This window comes from Mastomys coucha, unplaced genomic scaffold (genome assembly GCF_008632895.1).
Source record: "Mastomys coucha isolate ucsf_1 unplaced genomic scaffold, UCSF_Mcou_1 pScaffold21, whole genome shotgun sequence".
In the NCBI taxonomy this organism is placed as follows: Eukaryota; Metazoa; Chordata; class Mammalia; order Rodentia; family Muridae; genus Mastomys; species Mastomys coucha.
The window spans coordinates 138268469-138279769 of NW_022196904.1; the positions used below are offsets into that span (position 1 = coordinate 138268469).

General features: G+C 53.6%; 3 protein-coding genes across 10 annotated transcripts in view; all 3 read right to left on the reverse strand.

The window, feature by feature from the left end:
* Vegfb (vascular endothelial growth factor B) overlaps window positions 1-4011 on the reverse strand; it is a 5008-nt gene extending 997 nt beyond the window's left edge. Inside the window, exons 1-6 of one of the 2 annotated variants that reach the window (XM_031389500.1) lie at window positions 3551-4011; window positions 2986-3028; window positions 2525-2721; window positions 2238-2311; window positions 2002-2037; window positions 1567-1701 (exon numbers count right to left, since the gene is read on the reverse strand). In XM_031389500.1, the coding sequence (XP_031245360.1) occupies window positions 1567-1701; window positions 2002-2037; window positions 2238-2311; window positions 2525-2721; window positions 2986-3028; window positions 3551-3916 (851 nt within the window). In that variant the 5' untranslated portion in view covers window positions 3917-4011. Of the gene's footprint in view, window positions 1-1566; window positions 1803-2001; window positions 2038-2237; window positions 2312-2524; window positions 2722-2985; window positions 3029-3550 lie in introns of both variants that reach the window. The other variant, XM_031389499.1, reaches the window with a different exon arrangement.
* A 98-nt stretch (window positions 4012-4109) lies between these two features.
* Window positions 4110-8950, reverse strand: Dnajc4 (DnaJ heat shock protein family (Hsp40) member C4). Of its 7 annotated transcripts, none has more exons than XM_031389504.1 (7): window positions 8823-8947; window positions 8432-8545; window positions 6718-6811; window positions 5752-5936; window positions 5497-5661; window positions 4388-4474; window positions 4110-4307 (listed from the first exon to the last, which is right to left on the reverse strand). In XM_031389504.1, the coding sequence occupies exons 1-7, from the start codon at window positions 8933-8935 to the stop codon at window positions 4196-4198; spliced, it is 870 nt and encodes a 289-aa protein (XP_031245364.1). In that variant the 5' UTR covers window positions 8936-8947; the 3' UTR covers window positions 4110-4195. The 7 variants fall into 7 exon arrangements, with proteins under 7 accessions (XP_031245364.1, XP_031245363.1, XP_031245365.1 ...); XM_031389503.1 differs by having other exon boundaries at window positions 4114-4307; window positions 4388-4470; window positions 5497-5658; window positions 8823-8948; XM_031389505.1 differs by having other exon boundaries at window positions 4114-4307; window positions 5497-5658; window positions 8823-8948.
* Window positions 8951-9293: 343 nt separating this feature from the next.
* Window positions 9294-11301, reverse strand: part of Nudt22 (nudix hydrolase 22) — a 3303-nt gene continuing 1295 nt past the window's right edge. The window contains exons 3-6 of the mRNA XM_031389501.1: window positions 10941-11039; window positions 9941-10038; window positions 9714-9807; window positions 9294-9478 (exon numbers count right to left, since the gene is read on the reverse strand). Of these exons, the coding sequence (XP_031245361.1) occupies window positions 9320-9478; window positions 9714-9807; window positions 9941-10038; window positions 10941-11039 (450 nt within the window). The 3' untranslated portion in view covers window positions 9294-9319. The remainder of the gene's footprint in view (window positions 9479-9713; window positions 9808-9940; window positions 10039-10940; window positions 11040-11301) is intronic.

Sequence of the window (11301 nt, forward strand, 5' to 3'; positions counted from 1 at the left end):
TTGTTTTGCTATTTTTATTTAGGTGTGTGTGTGTGTGTGTGTGTGTGTGTGTGTGTGTGTGTGTGTGACTGTGTAAGCACATGTGCCTGACAAGGGCGTCTGATCACTGCATCTGGCATTGCAGCCCTCAGCCAAGCGTGTTCTGGGATCTATGCTCAGGCTTCTGTAGGGCCAGCAGCCACTGTGATCCAGCTCTCTGCACCTCTCCACCTTTTATCTTTTGAGACCCGAGTCAACTATATGTGAAGCTAACTGATGCTGCTTCGATGGCTGGCCACCAAACTCCAGGGTTCCTTTTGTCCCCGCCTGCTCTCCCAATACTGGGTCACAACGCATTGCTCCTACCCAGTCTTCATGCTTGAATAGTAGCTACTTTACCAGTCAAGCCCCCATTTATTTATCTATTTACTAGTGACATCTTTTATATTAAGTATAAGCATGCATGTAGGTTGCATGTATATGCACTGCATGTATGCCTGGGGTCTCTGCAGAAGCCGGAAGAAGGCATTGGATATCCTGAAACTAGAGTTATGAATGATATGAGCCACATGTGGGTGCCAGAAACTAAACTTGGATCCTCTGCAAGGGCAGAATGTGCTCTTCACCACTGAGCTGTACCTCCAGCCTCTATTTACTCATATGAGCCAAACTCACTATGCCACCAAGGAATGACCTTGAACTTCTGAGTGCTACCATGCTGTTCCATTCAGTGAAGATCTAACTGAAGGTTTCCTGGATGCTAGGTAAGCGCTCTACCCACTAAGCTACATCCCCAGCTCCTCTTTATTTTTATTGTTTGTTGACACCACTTTGCTCCACAGCCCAGACTGTTCTCAAAATCATATGCCCCTACCTCAGCCTCCTGAGTGCTGGGTTTGTTTACAGGTGTGCACCACCATTCCAAAGGCAGCAGCTATGCCTTGGCTTCTGTGGGTTTTTGCTTTTGAATCGAGGTTCCATATAGCCCAAGCTGGCTTCACATTCTCTCTGTAGCTGAGAAGGACCTTGAACTTCTGATCTTCCTGCCTCCAACTGAGTGCCAAGCTTCCCCTATTGTACCACCTCTAGTCCCAGCCCTCTTGATCCCCATTTTATTCTGATACTCTCTGGAAACCTCCAGGGCCTGGCCCATAAATCATCCCCTGGCCTCACTATGGAGCACCAAAGAGCTACTTAAGCACTCCAGGCAGAGGCATATGGGGTTCTCATACATCTTTGCTCTCTCAGAGCCTGTAGAATGGAGCAAGTATCCACCACATAAAGCTTTAGTTCCACTCCAGGAGACGGCTGATTGCTTAGCTTAGATCGGTGCCCCTATCACAGAGCTGAGCATCCTCTACTGAGAGTGGCGTCAGCTCTCCCACCCTCTGATTTGCACATCTTGTCTTGAGCTGAGTTTTTGATGATCTGGTTGCCAGCAGATGCACAGTCAATAACTGAACACATGCAGCTGTCTCCTCCTTCCCTGGTCTTTCCGCCACTGCCACTGGCAGGCTCATCTGGACCATCTCCAGGACACAACCTTGCCGCCTTCCCACACAAGCGCCACCCCCACAGACTCCTCACCTGCAGGTGTCTGGGTTGAGCTCTAAGCCCCGCCCTTGGCAAAGGAGGAAGCGGCGGCGTCTGCAGCGGCAGCGGCAGGTCCGGGGGTCAGGGCGCTGACGGCGCTGGGTGCAGGGTGGGCAGAGGGTCCTGGGGCTGGAGTGGGATGGATGATGTCAGCTGGGGAGGATGCTCCTGGGGCAGAGTCCCAGCCCGGAACAGAGCGGGGCTGGGGACGGTGGTGGGGTATGGCAACCCTAGGAGGAGAAGCAACACGTCTGGGGTGGGGAGAGTCTTCCCAGGAGCTAGGGTGCGTGGGTTTGGGGAGTGTAAAAGGGAAGGGAGTCAGGTGAGAGGAGAAGGCAGAGGGGCTGCAGCCTCCTGGCTCACTTCTGCATCCCCTAACCCACCCGTGAGCTCTCTCCTGGACCAGCACCAAGAATCCCAGGAACTCACCTGTCTGGCTTCACAGCACTCTCCTTTTTTTTGGGTCTGAAAAATGAGAGAGAGAGAGAGAGAGAGAGAGAGACAGAGAGATATTAAAGAGACCCAAGCCTCCCACTCTTGCCCCAGGATCCATGCCTACTTCTCTCTGGCTCTACACTCAGTCACCTGGTCCCTACTAAGGCACGGCCCATGCCTGATACCCCATGCTACACTTTGTGAACTTGGGAGGTGGATGCGACTGGCACCTGCATTCACATTGGCTGTGTTCTTCCAGGGACATCTCCTCCAGCTGACTGCTCGGGTACTGGATCATGAGAATCTGTGCTCAGGAGAATGAGACAGTGAGGGGAGGTGGAGCGGGGGGGGGGGGGGGGGGGGGGGGGGGGGGGGGGGGGGGGGGGGGGGGTGCGTAGAAAGACAGAGAAAGAACGACGGAATCTCCCGCCTCCTGCGTGCCTGCCCATCCCTGGGTTGACCCAGCCCCCAGGACATCACTATCCCATCCACATGCCTGACCCACAGGCCCTGGTACCTGCATTCGGACTTGGTGTTGCCCAATGGGCACACATTCCAGGCCATCGTCAGGACAGCAGCCACCACAGCGCTGCACAGTCACACAGCTGGGTACTAGTTGTTTGACCACATTGCCCATGGGCTCCAAGCTCAGAGGCACCACCACCTCCCTGGGCTGGCATGTGGCACGTGCATAAACATCTATCCATGACACCACTGTGGGTAGATGGATTCCTGTCAGGTCTCCTGTAGCCCCTTTGAGCATGTAGCCTCTCTGATACCCTGTCACCACCACCCCAACCATCCTTTAAACTTGTCTTTCTCTGTCTTGTTTCTCAAGAAATGATTAGGCCCTCTGCCTCAGTTTCTTCCTCTGTGAAATGGCATCTCCCAAAGGAGTTGGGATCACACGAGAAATCAGAACATGTGCTAACCCCTCTTAGTACTGGCTGGTGTCAAGTTATTGTTAACTATTATTACCTTTCTTCTGGTGGCTGGGGCCATCAAACTGGGACACAGGGGCCTGTGGGAAAGAAGATACCTGGGCCCAAGATGCACTCTAAAAGGGCTGGCCCTGTGGCTATGTAAGGGCTCCAGCCTTGAGTCAGGCTTCTGCACCTTTCTGACATCGTTCCAGATTGTTCTGTTCCCAGGACCTCGGTTCTAATTTTTCTTGAACACTCAGCCATCTGGTACTTTCCCTGGCCCGAGCTCCATCAGGCATACTCTGGGAATGGTACTAAACCCCAAACCTTAGAGCTGGGCTTGTTTTAGGTCAGGAGCCGGGATAGTGGGAGACAAACGAGGTTCGGAGGGCACTGAGGCAGCTCCGCCCTACAACCGCCCAGGGGATGGGGTGAGGTGGGGGAGTGGCCCCCGGGGCAAGGGCTAGGACTAGCGGGCCTGTGCCGAGGGGCACCTCTTCAGGGATATTCCCAGTCTGAACGGCGGATCCCCTCCGCAGAGGTAGCGGGCGCCTCCCCACTTCCGCCAACCTTGAGAGGGCACCGCGGGCGAGCGAGCGGGATGTCAGGGACGCACGTACCTGGGTGCGGGCCAGCTGCAGCAGCGCAACAAGCAGCAGACGACGGAGCAGGGGGCTCATGGTGCCCGCGGGGGGCGAGCGCCGGGGGCGCCTGCATCGCCCTAGCCCGGCGGCGCGGGGGGCGGCGGCAGCCAGAGCCCCATGGCGCGGGCCCGGGGACCCGGCGCCGGGCGCGGGGGGCGGCTCCTCCGCGGCCCCCTCCCGAGCCCTGGGTGCAGGCAGCGCAACGCGACGCCGCACCGGCGGCCTAAGGAACAAGACAGGCAGGCGGCCTGTAAGTGGCGGTGGTGGTGGCCGGGACCGCAGGCAGCGGGGACGGCGCGGGTGGCAGGGGGCCTGGCCGGGGCTGGCGGGCAAGAGGCTCATGTGACCTAAACACGCGCTCCCCTCCCGGCCACAGGCGGAGGCGGGGCGGGGGCGGAGCCGGTCCCCTCCAAACGCCCCCTCCCGCCGCTGCAGGGGAAAGGGGACACACGGCCCAGGAGGCCGAGCTCCGGGGGTCACTGCCTCACGAGGAGAGGGGTGAGGAGATGCGTGACCCGAAAGACCGAATCGGACAGGAGTCTGAAAATGAGTTTATTGCACGTGTAGTCCTGGACAGGCAGCAAGGAGAGGACCAGTGCAGGTCCGACCTAGGTAAGCCTCTCACGGGCTTGAGTCCTGGGGCATGATCCTGGGGCTTTCTGGAGGCAGGGAGGGTTCTGTCTGAGGCTGATGCCTCTGCTGGCGCTCCTGCTGAATCCTGGCTCTGTTGGCCCTGGAAGGAAAGACGGATCAGGACCAGGATCCTGGAGGGTGGTGCTGAAAGCAGGAAGCAAAGTCAGAGCAGTGACAGACCTGGCCCTGGCCCTAGTGTCATTGTAGATGGCTGTGATGATCCGATCCTTTTCGTCCATGAAGCTGCGATGCACCTGCTCCAGCTTTCTATGAGGGAATTGCAATTAACCCTGAGTCTCCAAACTCTGGTGTCTCGAAAGCCCTGGTCCTTGACCAGGCTCTAGCATCTCTCACACAACTTTACTACATCTCTCTCTATAACAGACACCTGTGATAAGTTGAAAAGAAAGACACCACGTGGGCCAAGTCCCAGAGCTGGGTGGCACCCTAAGTCCCTGGCTGCCCTGTGAAGGTTGGTGAAACAGCTCTGCAATCAGGGTGCCTCTCCCAGAAGATTGGAAAGGGGCCTGTTTAGGTCATCTCCATTGCTAGACAGTACGGACAGTGGGCTCCATCCTTTGGGTGTCCAGGCTGCAGAAAGCTCATATTACAGCATGCATGGACATGAGGGGTGAGGCCCTGGCAGCTGTCAAGGACTGCTCTGTAACATTGCACTTGTCCTTCCTCCCTCTTTCTTTCTTTCTTCCTTCCTTCCTTCCTTCCTTCCTTTCTTTCTTTCTATATTGAGACACAGTTTAATGTAGCCTAGGCTAGCCTCAAACTTGATATGTTACCAAGGATGAACTTTTGCTTGGTGGTGATGGTTCACATCTTTAATCCCAGCATTTGAGAGGTAGAGGCAGGTGAATCTGAGTGTGAGGCCAGCCTGGTCTACACAGGGAGTTCCAGGACAGCCAGTTCTACACAAAGAAACCCTGTCTCAGAAAACAACAACAACAACAAACCCCAAAACCTTCATTTATGACTTGCTAAATAAGAGAGAGCCCCTGGGTTTTGGCCATGCCCTCTTTGTGTATAGTTTTGGATGGCTCCAGCCCCACCAACAAGCAGCGTCAAAGACTAACATTCAAGCTATGAGAAACAGAAAACAACTCTAGCCCTGTGTGCACATCTGCCTTTACCCAGAAAGGCAAGGCTCCAATTCTTGATTTCACAAAGTTCTTAGCTTGAGAGAGACAAAGTATGCAGGTCATAGGCTGCAGTAGCTGGCTGGCACAGCACTCTTAACTGACCCTCTACCCAGTATCCCAGGAAGGATGGGGAGGCACCTGAAGGCGACATAGTGCAGGCCCATGCCTGCGGCCATGAGCAGGAGGCAGTACCCCAGTACCCGCTGGTTGTGTCTGTGCTGCTGCTCCCTTGACTTGGGCCCCTGTGGCCTCACACTGTGAAACTGGGCCCAGTACTGAGCGTTGGGGGACTCCCAGGAGCTGCTGGGGTGCAAAAGAAGGACAATGGAAAGCCGGGGCTCTCAGAATGACTTGAGGGTAAGGGCAGCTGGAGTCAGGGCTGCTGTACCGTACCTGTGTGAATGTTGCGTAGACTTAGGCTCGGCTGTGCTCCTTGAACACTTTGGAGGACTGGCTGAATGCAGCTGGTGGTCATAGTTACGGCGACTTTCCTCGCGGCTGAGCACTCGATACGCCTCGTTCAGCTTCACAAAGCGGCTATGCAGGGCTGGGTTCCCAGGATCTCGGTCAGGGTGTAGCTGGGGTGAGGCAGGGGACCCCTTATCTCATTTTCCATCTCCCTCCCTAGGACCTCTCCTGATGATGTCCACCCATAAAGACTGACGTCACTCCCACAGACCTTACCTGGACACTGACTGCTCACAGGTCTGCTGACCCTCCCAAAGGCCAGAGTCAGAAAGTACAGACTCCTTACCCCTCATTCAAGAAAACCAACCAGCTGGGTGGTGGTAGCTACACCTTTAGTCCCAGCGCTTGGGAGGCAGAGGCAGGCAGATTTCAGAGTTCGAGGCCAGCCTGGTCTACAGAGTGAGTTCCAGGACAGCCAAAGCTACACAGAGAAACTTTGTCTCAAAAAACAAAAACAAACAAAAACAAAACAAAACAAAACAAAAAACCCGACATAACCAGAAAGACAACCCCCCTCCCCCCCCACACACACACACTGAAGGCTGGAGAGATGGCTCAGCAGTTAAGAGCGAGGACTGCTCTTCCATAGGTTCTGAGTTCAATTCCAGCAACCACATGGTGGCTCACAACCATCTGTCATGGGATCCGGTGCCCTCTTCTAGTGTGTCTGAAGACAGTGATAGTAATATTCACGTGTATAAAATAAATAAGTCAGAAAGAGCCCTGGCCTTGCCTGATCCTTTAGATCATAGAGAATGATGAGCACCTCCTATCCATGCAGGTGGAAGGAAGGTGCTACCAGCTAGAGGTACAGAGCTATCCCAGGAAGTTAGAGTGCCCCTGTGTCAAGCTCAGGTCCCCTTGTCCTCCCTCACCTGGGGGCACTTATACCTCTTTTGACTTGGTGAAGAAAGCCCGTTTAATCTCTTCAGCACTGGCACCAGGATGCACTCCCAACAGTTCATAGTAATTAGTAGGGACAGACCTGTGGAGAAAAGCCCAAACCCACAAAGGCAAAGGCTTAGGAGGCCGGAGGGCACCATGGCCCTCCTAAGCTTGCCACCCTCCTGAACCATACCTTCAATTCAGCTACTAGGAACTGAAGTTAGTCCCAAGACACATCTAGCCCCAGATTGCCTTTGGATGTTTCAAGGGTAGTCAGGATATCTCGTTTTCAAAGTGTAGTCCTAGTCTACACGACAAACCCAGAAGGCTGCTGCTTCTTTCTTTCTTTTTCTTTTTTTTTTTTTTTTTTTTTTTTTTTTTTTTTTTTTTTTTTACAAAATAGGGTCTTATTACCTGTTAGACCTGGAGCTCCCTAGGTAAACCAGACTAGCCTTAAACTCAGGGCACTTGCCTTTGTCTTCCAAATTCTGGGACTGAAGGCATGGTGTGTACCACCATCTTGGCTAAAAAGCTTCTTCTTCTTCTTTTTTTTTTTTTGGTTTTTCGAGACAGGGTTTCTCTGTATATCCCTGGCTGTCCTGGAACTCACTATGTAGACCAGGCTGGCCTCAAACTCAGAAATCCACTTGCCTCAGCCTCCCAAGTGCTGGGATTAAAGGTGTGCGCCACCACTGCCCAGCAAAGATTTTTTTTTAATTATATTATTTTGTGTTTATGACTGTTTGTATGTATGTGCACCACATGCACATCTGGTGCTTCCAACAGGTCAGAAGAGGGTGTTCATAAGTTACCATTGAATGCTGGGAATCAAAACTGGATCCTCTGTGAGAGTGGCAAGTGCTTTTAATCTCTAAGACATCCATCCCTTTAGCCCCTAAAAACTTCTTTAAAGCAGCAGGTTTTGTGATATGAGGTGATGTCAACCAGTAATCCCAGCACTTAGGAGGTGGAGACAAAGTCAGAACTCAAGGTCCCTTGACTACAAGGAAATTTGTGGCTAGCCTCGCCTACATGAGATCTTGTCTCAAAAAAAAAAAAAAAAAGCTGGGCGGTGGTGGTACATGCCTTTAATCCCAGCATTTGGGAGGCAGAGGCAGGTGGGTTTCAGAGTTTGAGGCCAGCCTAGGGCAGCCTGGTCTACAGAGTCAGTTCCAGGACAGCCAGGGCTACACGGAGAAACCCTGTCACGGGGAAAAAAAAAAAAAAAGTCCTGGCTTCTTATCTAGTGCCAGTTTCCAGGGGAAGGATTTCCAAGCCAGGCATGGGGCTGTGCCTGAACTCTAGAAATGCCAGAGATTGAATCTGGAGGCTTACCTGGGTCACATAAGAAAACTCCATCTCAAAGGTTCCCATGCCCCACTTCATTCCTCCTGACCAGCATCCAGATTCAAGCCCAGAAATCTAAATGTTTATACTCAATCTCTTTCCCGGTGTATGCACAGTGAAGCCTGACAACATGCCAGAGCTATAGAAAGAGCAGACCTGAGCCTCAGCTTCCTGATCTGCCACTTAACTTACTTAATCTTGGGGCTCAGTTCATAGCTGTTGACACTAAGTGTCTAGCATTTAAGGAGAAGGTTGTCTGGGACAAACCTCGAAAGGTACTTCACACATAATGCAGAGACAACTATCTCAAAACGCAAGGCGGGCTCTGAAGAGAAAACCACTGAACATGGCCAAATTCTGGGGCTCAACTCACCGCTGCCCTGTGGCGGCTGTGAGAAGTCGGATGGGAGGGCTACACGGCCACAGCCGGCATAGACGCAGGGGCAGCCGGAGCAACAGGGTCGGCATGACGACGGCGGGCGGGCAGCTGGGAAAGGGAGGCCCCCAAAAGTCCATTGGGTCCCAATCGGGCCAGGCTTCGGGGATCGGGGCAGAAGGAAGGAACCTGCCTCAGTTTCCCACAAAGGCAAATTCGGGGAAGGCCTCTTTACTAAGAATCGGACAACGGGTGCCCTGTGCCTTCCAGCACCACCCTCCCAAGTCTGGACCACCCGCTCGGCACTTGGGACTCCCTTTCTCACCCTAATCTTTAGGGGGCGTGAGAAGGAGGAGACACAGCCAAGCCCCGCCCCTACCCCACTCACAGGCTCCTCGGGCGCCGCCATTTCCTGCGTCTATGAAGGCCCCACCCCTGGGCCCTTATTGGGGGGGTATAGACGCTCAGGCCACGCTTATTGGGCGAGGTGAGGATGTGCATCAGAAGACACGCCCACACGCGCTCATTGGCCTAGGACGCCGGGGCCCCGAAGCGGAAGCATTGGAATGGCTGGAAGGTATCGGTGTCAAGCCGAAGAGGCGGGGTGGGGGCCAGGCTTGACCTCCAGGAAGGTCTTCTGCTCCGCCCCATCCCTTTCAGCAGCGAGCCACGGTTCGGGGAGGTACCTTCTCCGCACCGTGACCCGCATTTCCCAGCCAAGAGGGACACGCGGAGGACACACGCACCATGGGGCTTTCTGTCTTGTTCCCTTTCTGTCACCGTGCTCAGCCCCTCTCACCCACCCCGGGTTCTCTCAGAGGATTCCAGACTCCTAGGAAAGCAGCAGAAGCCAACGGAATGCAAGAATAAAGTCTTTTATTGTCTTCAGAGCTGCAGTGATAGGGCTGGGACGCTAGGGTGACTCAGGTGGGACTTCCCAGCACCTGACTGTAGAGGTGGATGGCGATTGTAGAGGAGGATGGCGCCTTTGGCCGAGGGGCAGAGTTGTGCCCACATCTCTGTCTCTTGCAGTCTCTGTACCCTCTGTGGGAAATCAGTGAGACCCAGACGTCAGGCCTCCTTCGTACAGGGACTCTCTGTGCCTGGAGTTGCTACCTCTTAGTTCTCTTAAACTGTCCCTGACCTTGGGCAAAAATTTTCCCTTAGGAAGGAGCCAAGCTTTGTGCCTCTGGAAACTCTGGGAGACCCGGGAGCCCTCTACATCACCTAGATAACCTTGTCCCCATAACTAGACACCTAGAAGGCCCCAACTCCACACCTGTGTCTCCACAAAGATGATTCCTGTAGACTCGTGGGCCTCAGGTCCCCCACTCAGGTAATGACTCCTGACCTCCGGTGAAGTCAGGCTACACCTAGACAAGAACACGAGGGTGGTTTGAAGGATATCCACACCTTCTGTAGGACCCCTGCAAAACTCCAGTTGCCTTAAACCCACTCCTTCCCTACCCATCTCACCCAGGATCCTGTGTCCGAGAACCCACTCACTGGACATAGAACTCTGCACTGGCTCTGCCCGCGCTGGTCTCATTGCAAGCGATGCCCAACAACAGTGGCTGGCTCAGGGTGTGCAGTGGCAGGTTCACCTGTGGCAGGGAGTCCTACCTGTCAGGCTGACTTCTCAGTAGCCTGGTTGGTTGCTTTGGTTTGGTGTTTCTGTTTGTTTTTGCTGAGACAGGGCCTTGTGTAGCCCAAGCTATCCTTAAACTCAATATTTAGCAAAGATAACTTTGAATTCCTGATCCTTCTGCCTCTACCCTCCTGAGTGCTGGGGTTACAGGCATACATCCCAGTACCTCGTTCACATGGTACAAACCCCAGGCTTGTACATGTTAAGCCAGTGTTTCTCAACCTGTAAGTGGTGGCCCCTTGGGGTAGGGGGGTCAAATAACCTTCTCACAGGAGTTGCCTAAGACCATTGGAAAACACAGATATTTATATTATGATGCATAGCAGTAACAAAATGGTAGTTATGAAGTAGCAATGAAAAATCTTACAGTTGGGGTTACCACAGCATGAGGAACTGCATTAAAGGGTCCCAGGATTAGGAAGGTTGAGAACCGCTGTGCTAGGCAAACAGTCTACCAGCTAAAGTGAGTGTATCCCCAATCCTCAATGGCTTTTTTGTTTTGCTGGTCAAGTGCCCCATAACACAGAATACAGGTTTTGGGTAAGTTCATTTTACAGATTAGACATGGAACACATTGTCCAGGGAAGCCCTTTTACCTGAGTGAAGCTGATTTAGCAATAGACTCTTTACTCATTACTTTTTCGGCAAACAAGGGTACAGACTGGACAGCTTTCATTGTTTCCACTGTAGGGGAAAGAACCTGAGCATCAAGGAATCATGGGCCCAGCTTTGACGCCACGCTCTTCCTCCACGCCAGCAAGACTCATGCAGACTCACTCTGGCCCAGAGCTGTGGCTTTCGAGCCAGTTCTCCCCTCTCACCCACACCCTCCACGCTGTCTGGGCCCTGGTCACTCACCTCGTCACAGATCTCCTGTAGGACACTGGAGAAGAGTTCTCGTACCACCAGCTCCCCGGGGAGGTCCTCGTGCTGGGGGATGCTACCAGAGCACAAGGCCTGTGAAAAGTTTGGGCTCAGACTTCATCTACACCGCTTCCCACCCCGCTTTTCTCTTGTTGGCCATGGAGGCCTAGGGCAGACTCGGTGTGAGAGTCTTGGCAGTCCCTAACCTAGGCCCGCCTATTCCAAATAGAGCCATCAGAAGCCTAGCTAGAAAGGATTGCATGGATTGGATAAGAAAAGACATCTTCCTGGGCGGTGGTGGCACATGCCTTTGATCCCAGCACTTGGGAGGCAGAGGCAGGTGGATTTCTGAGTT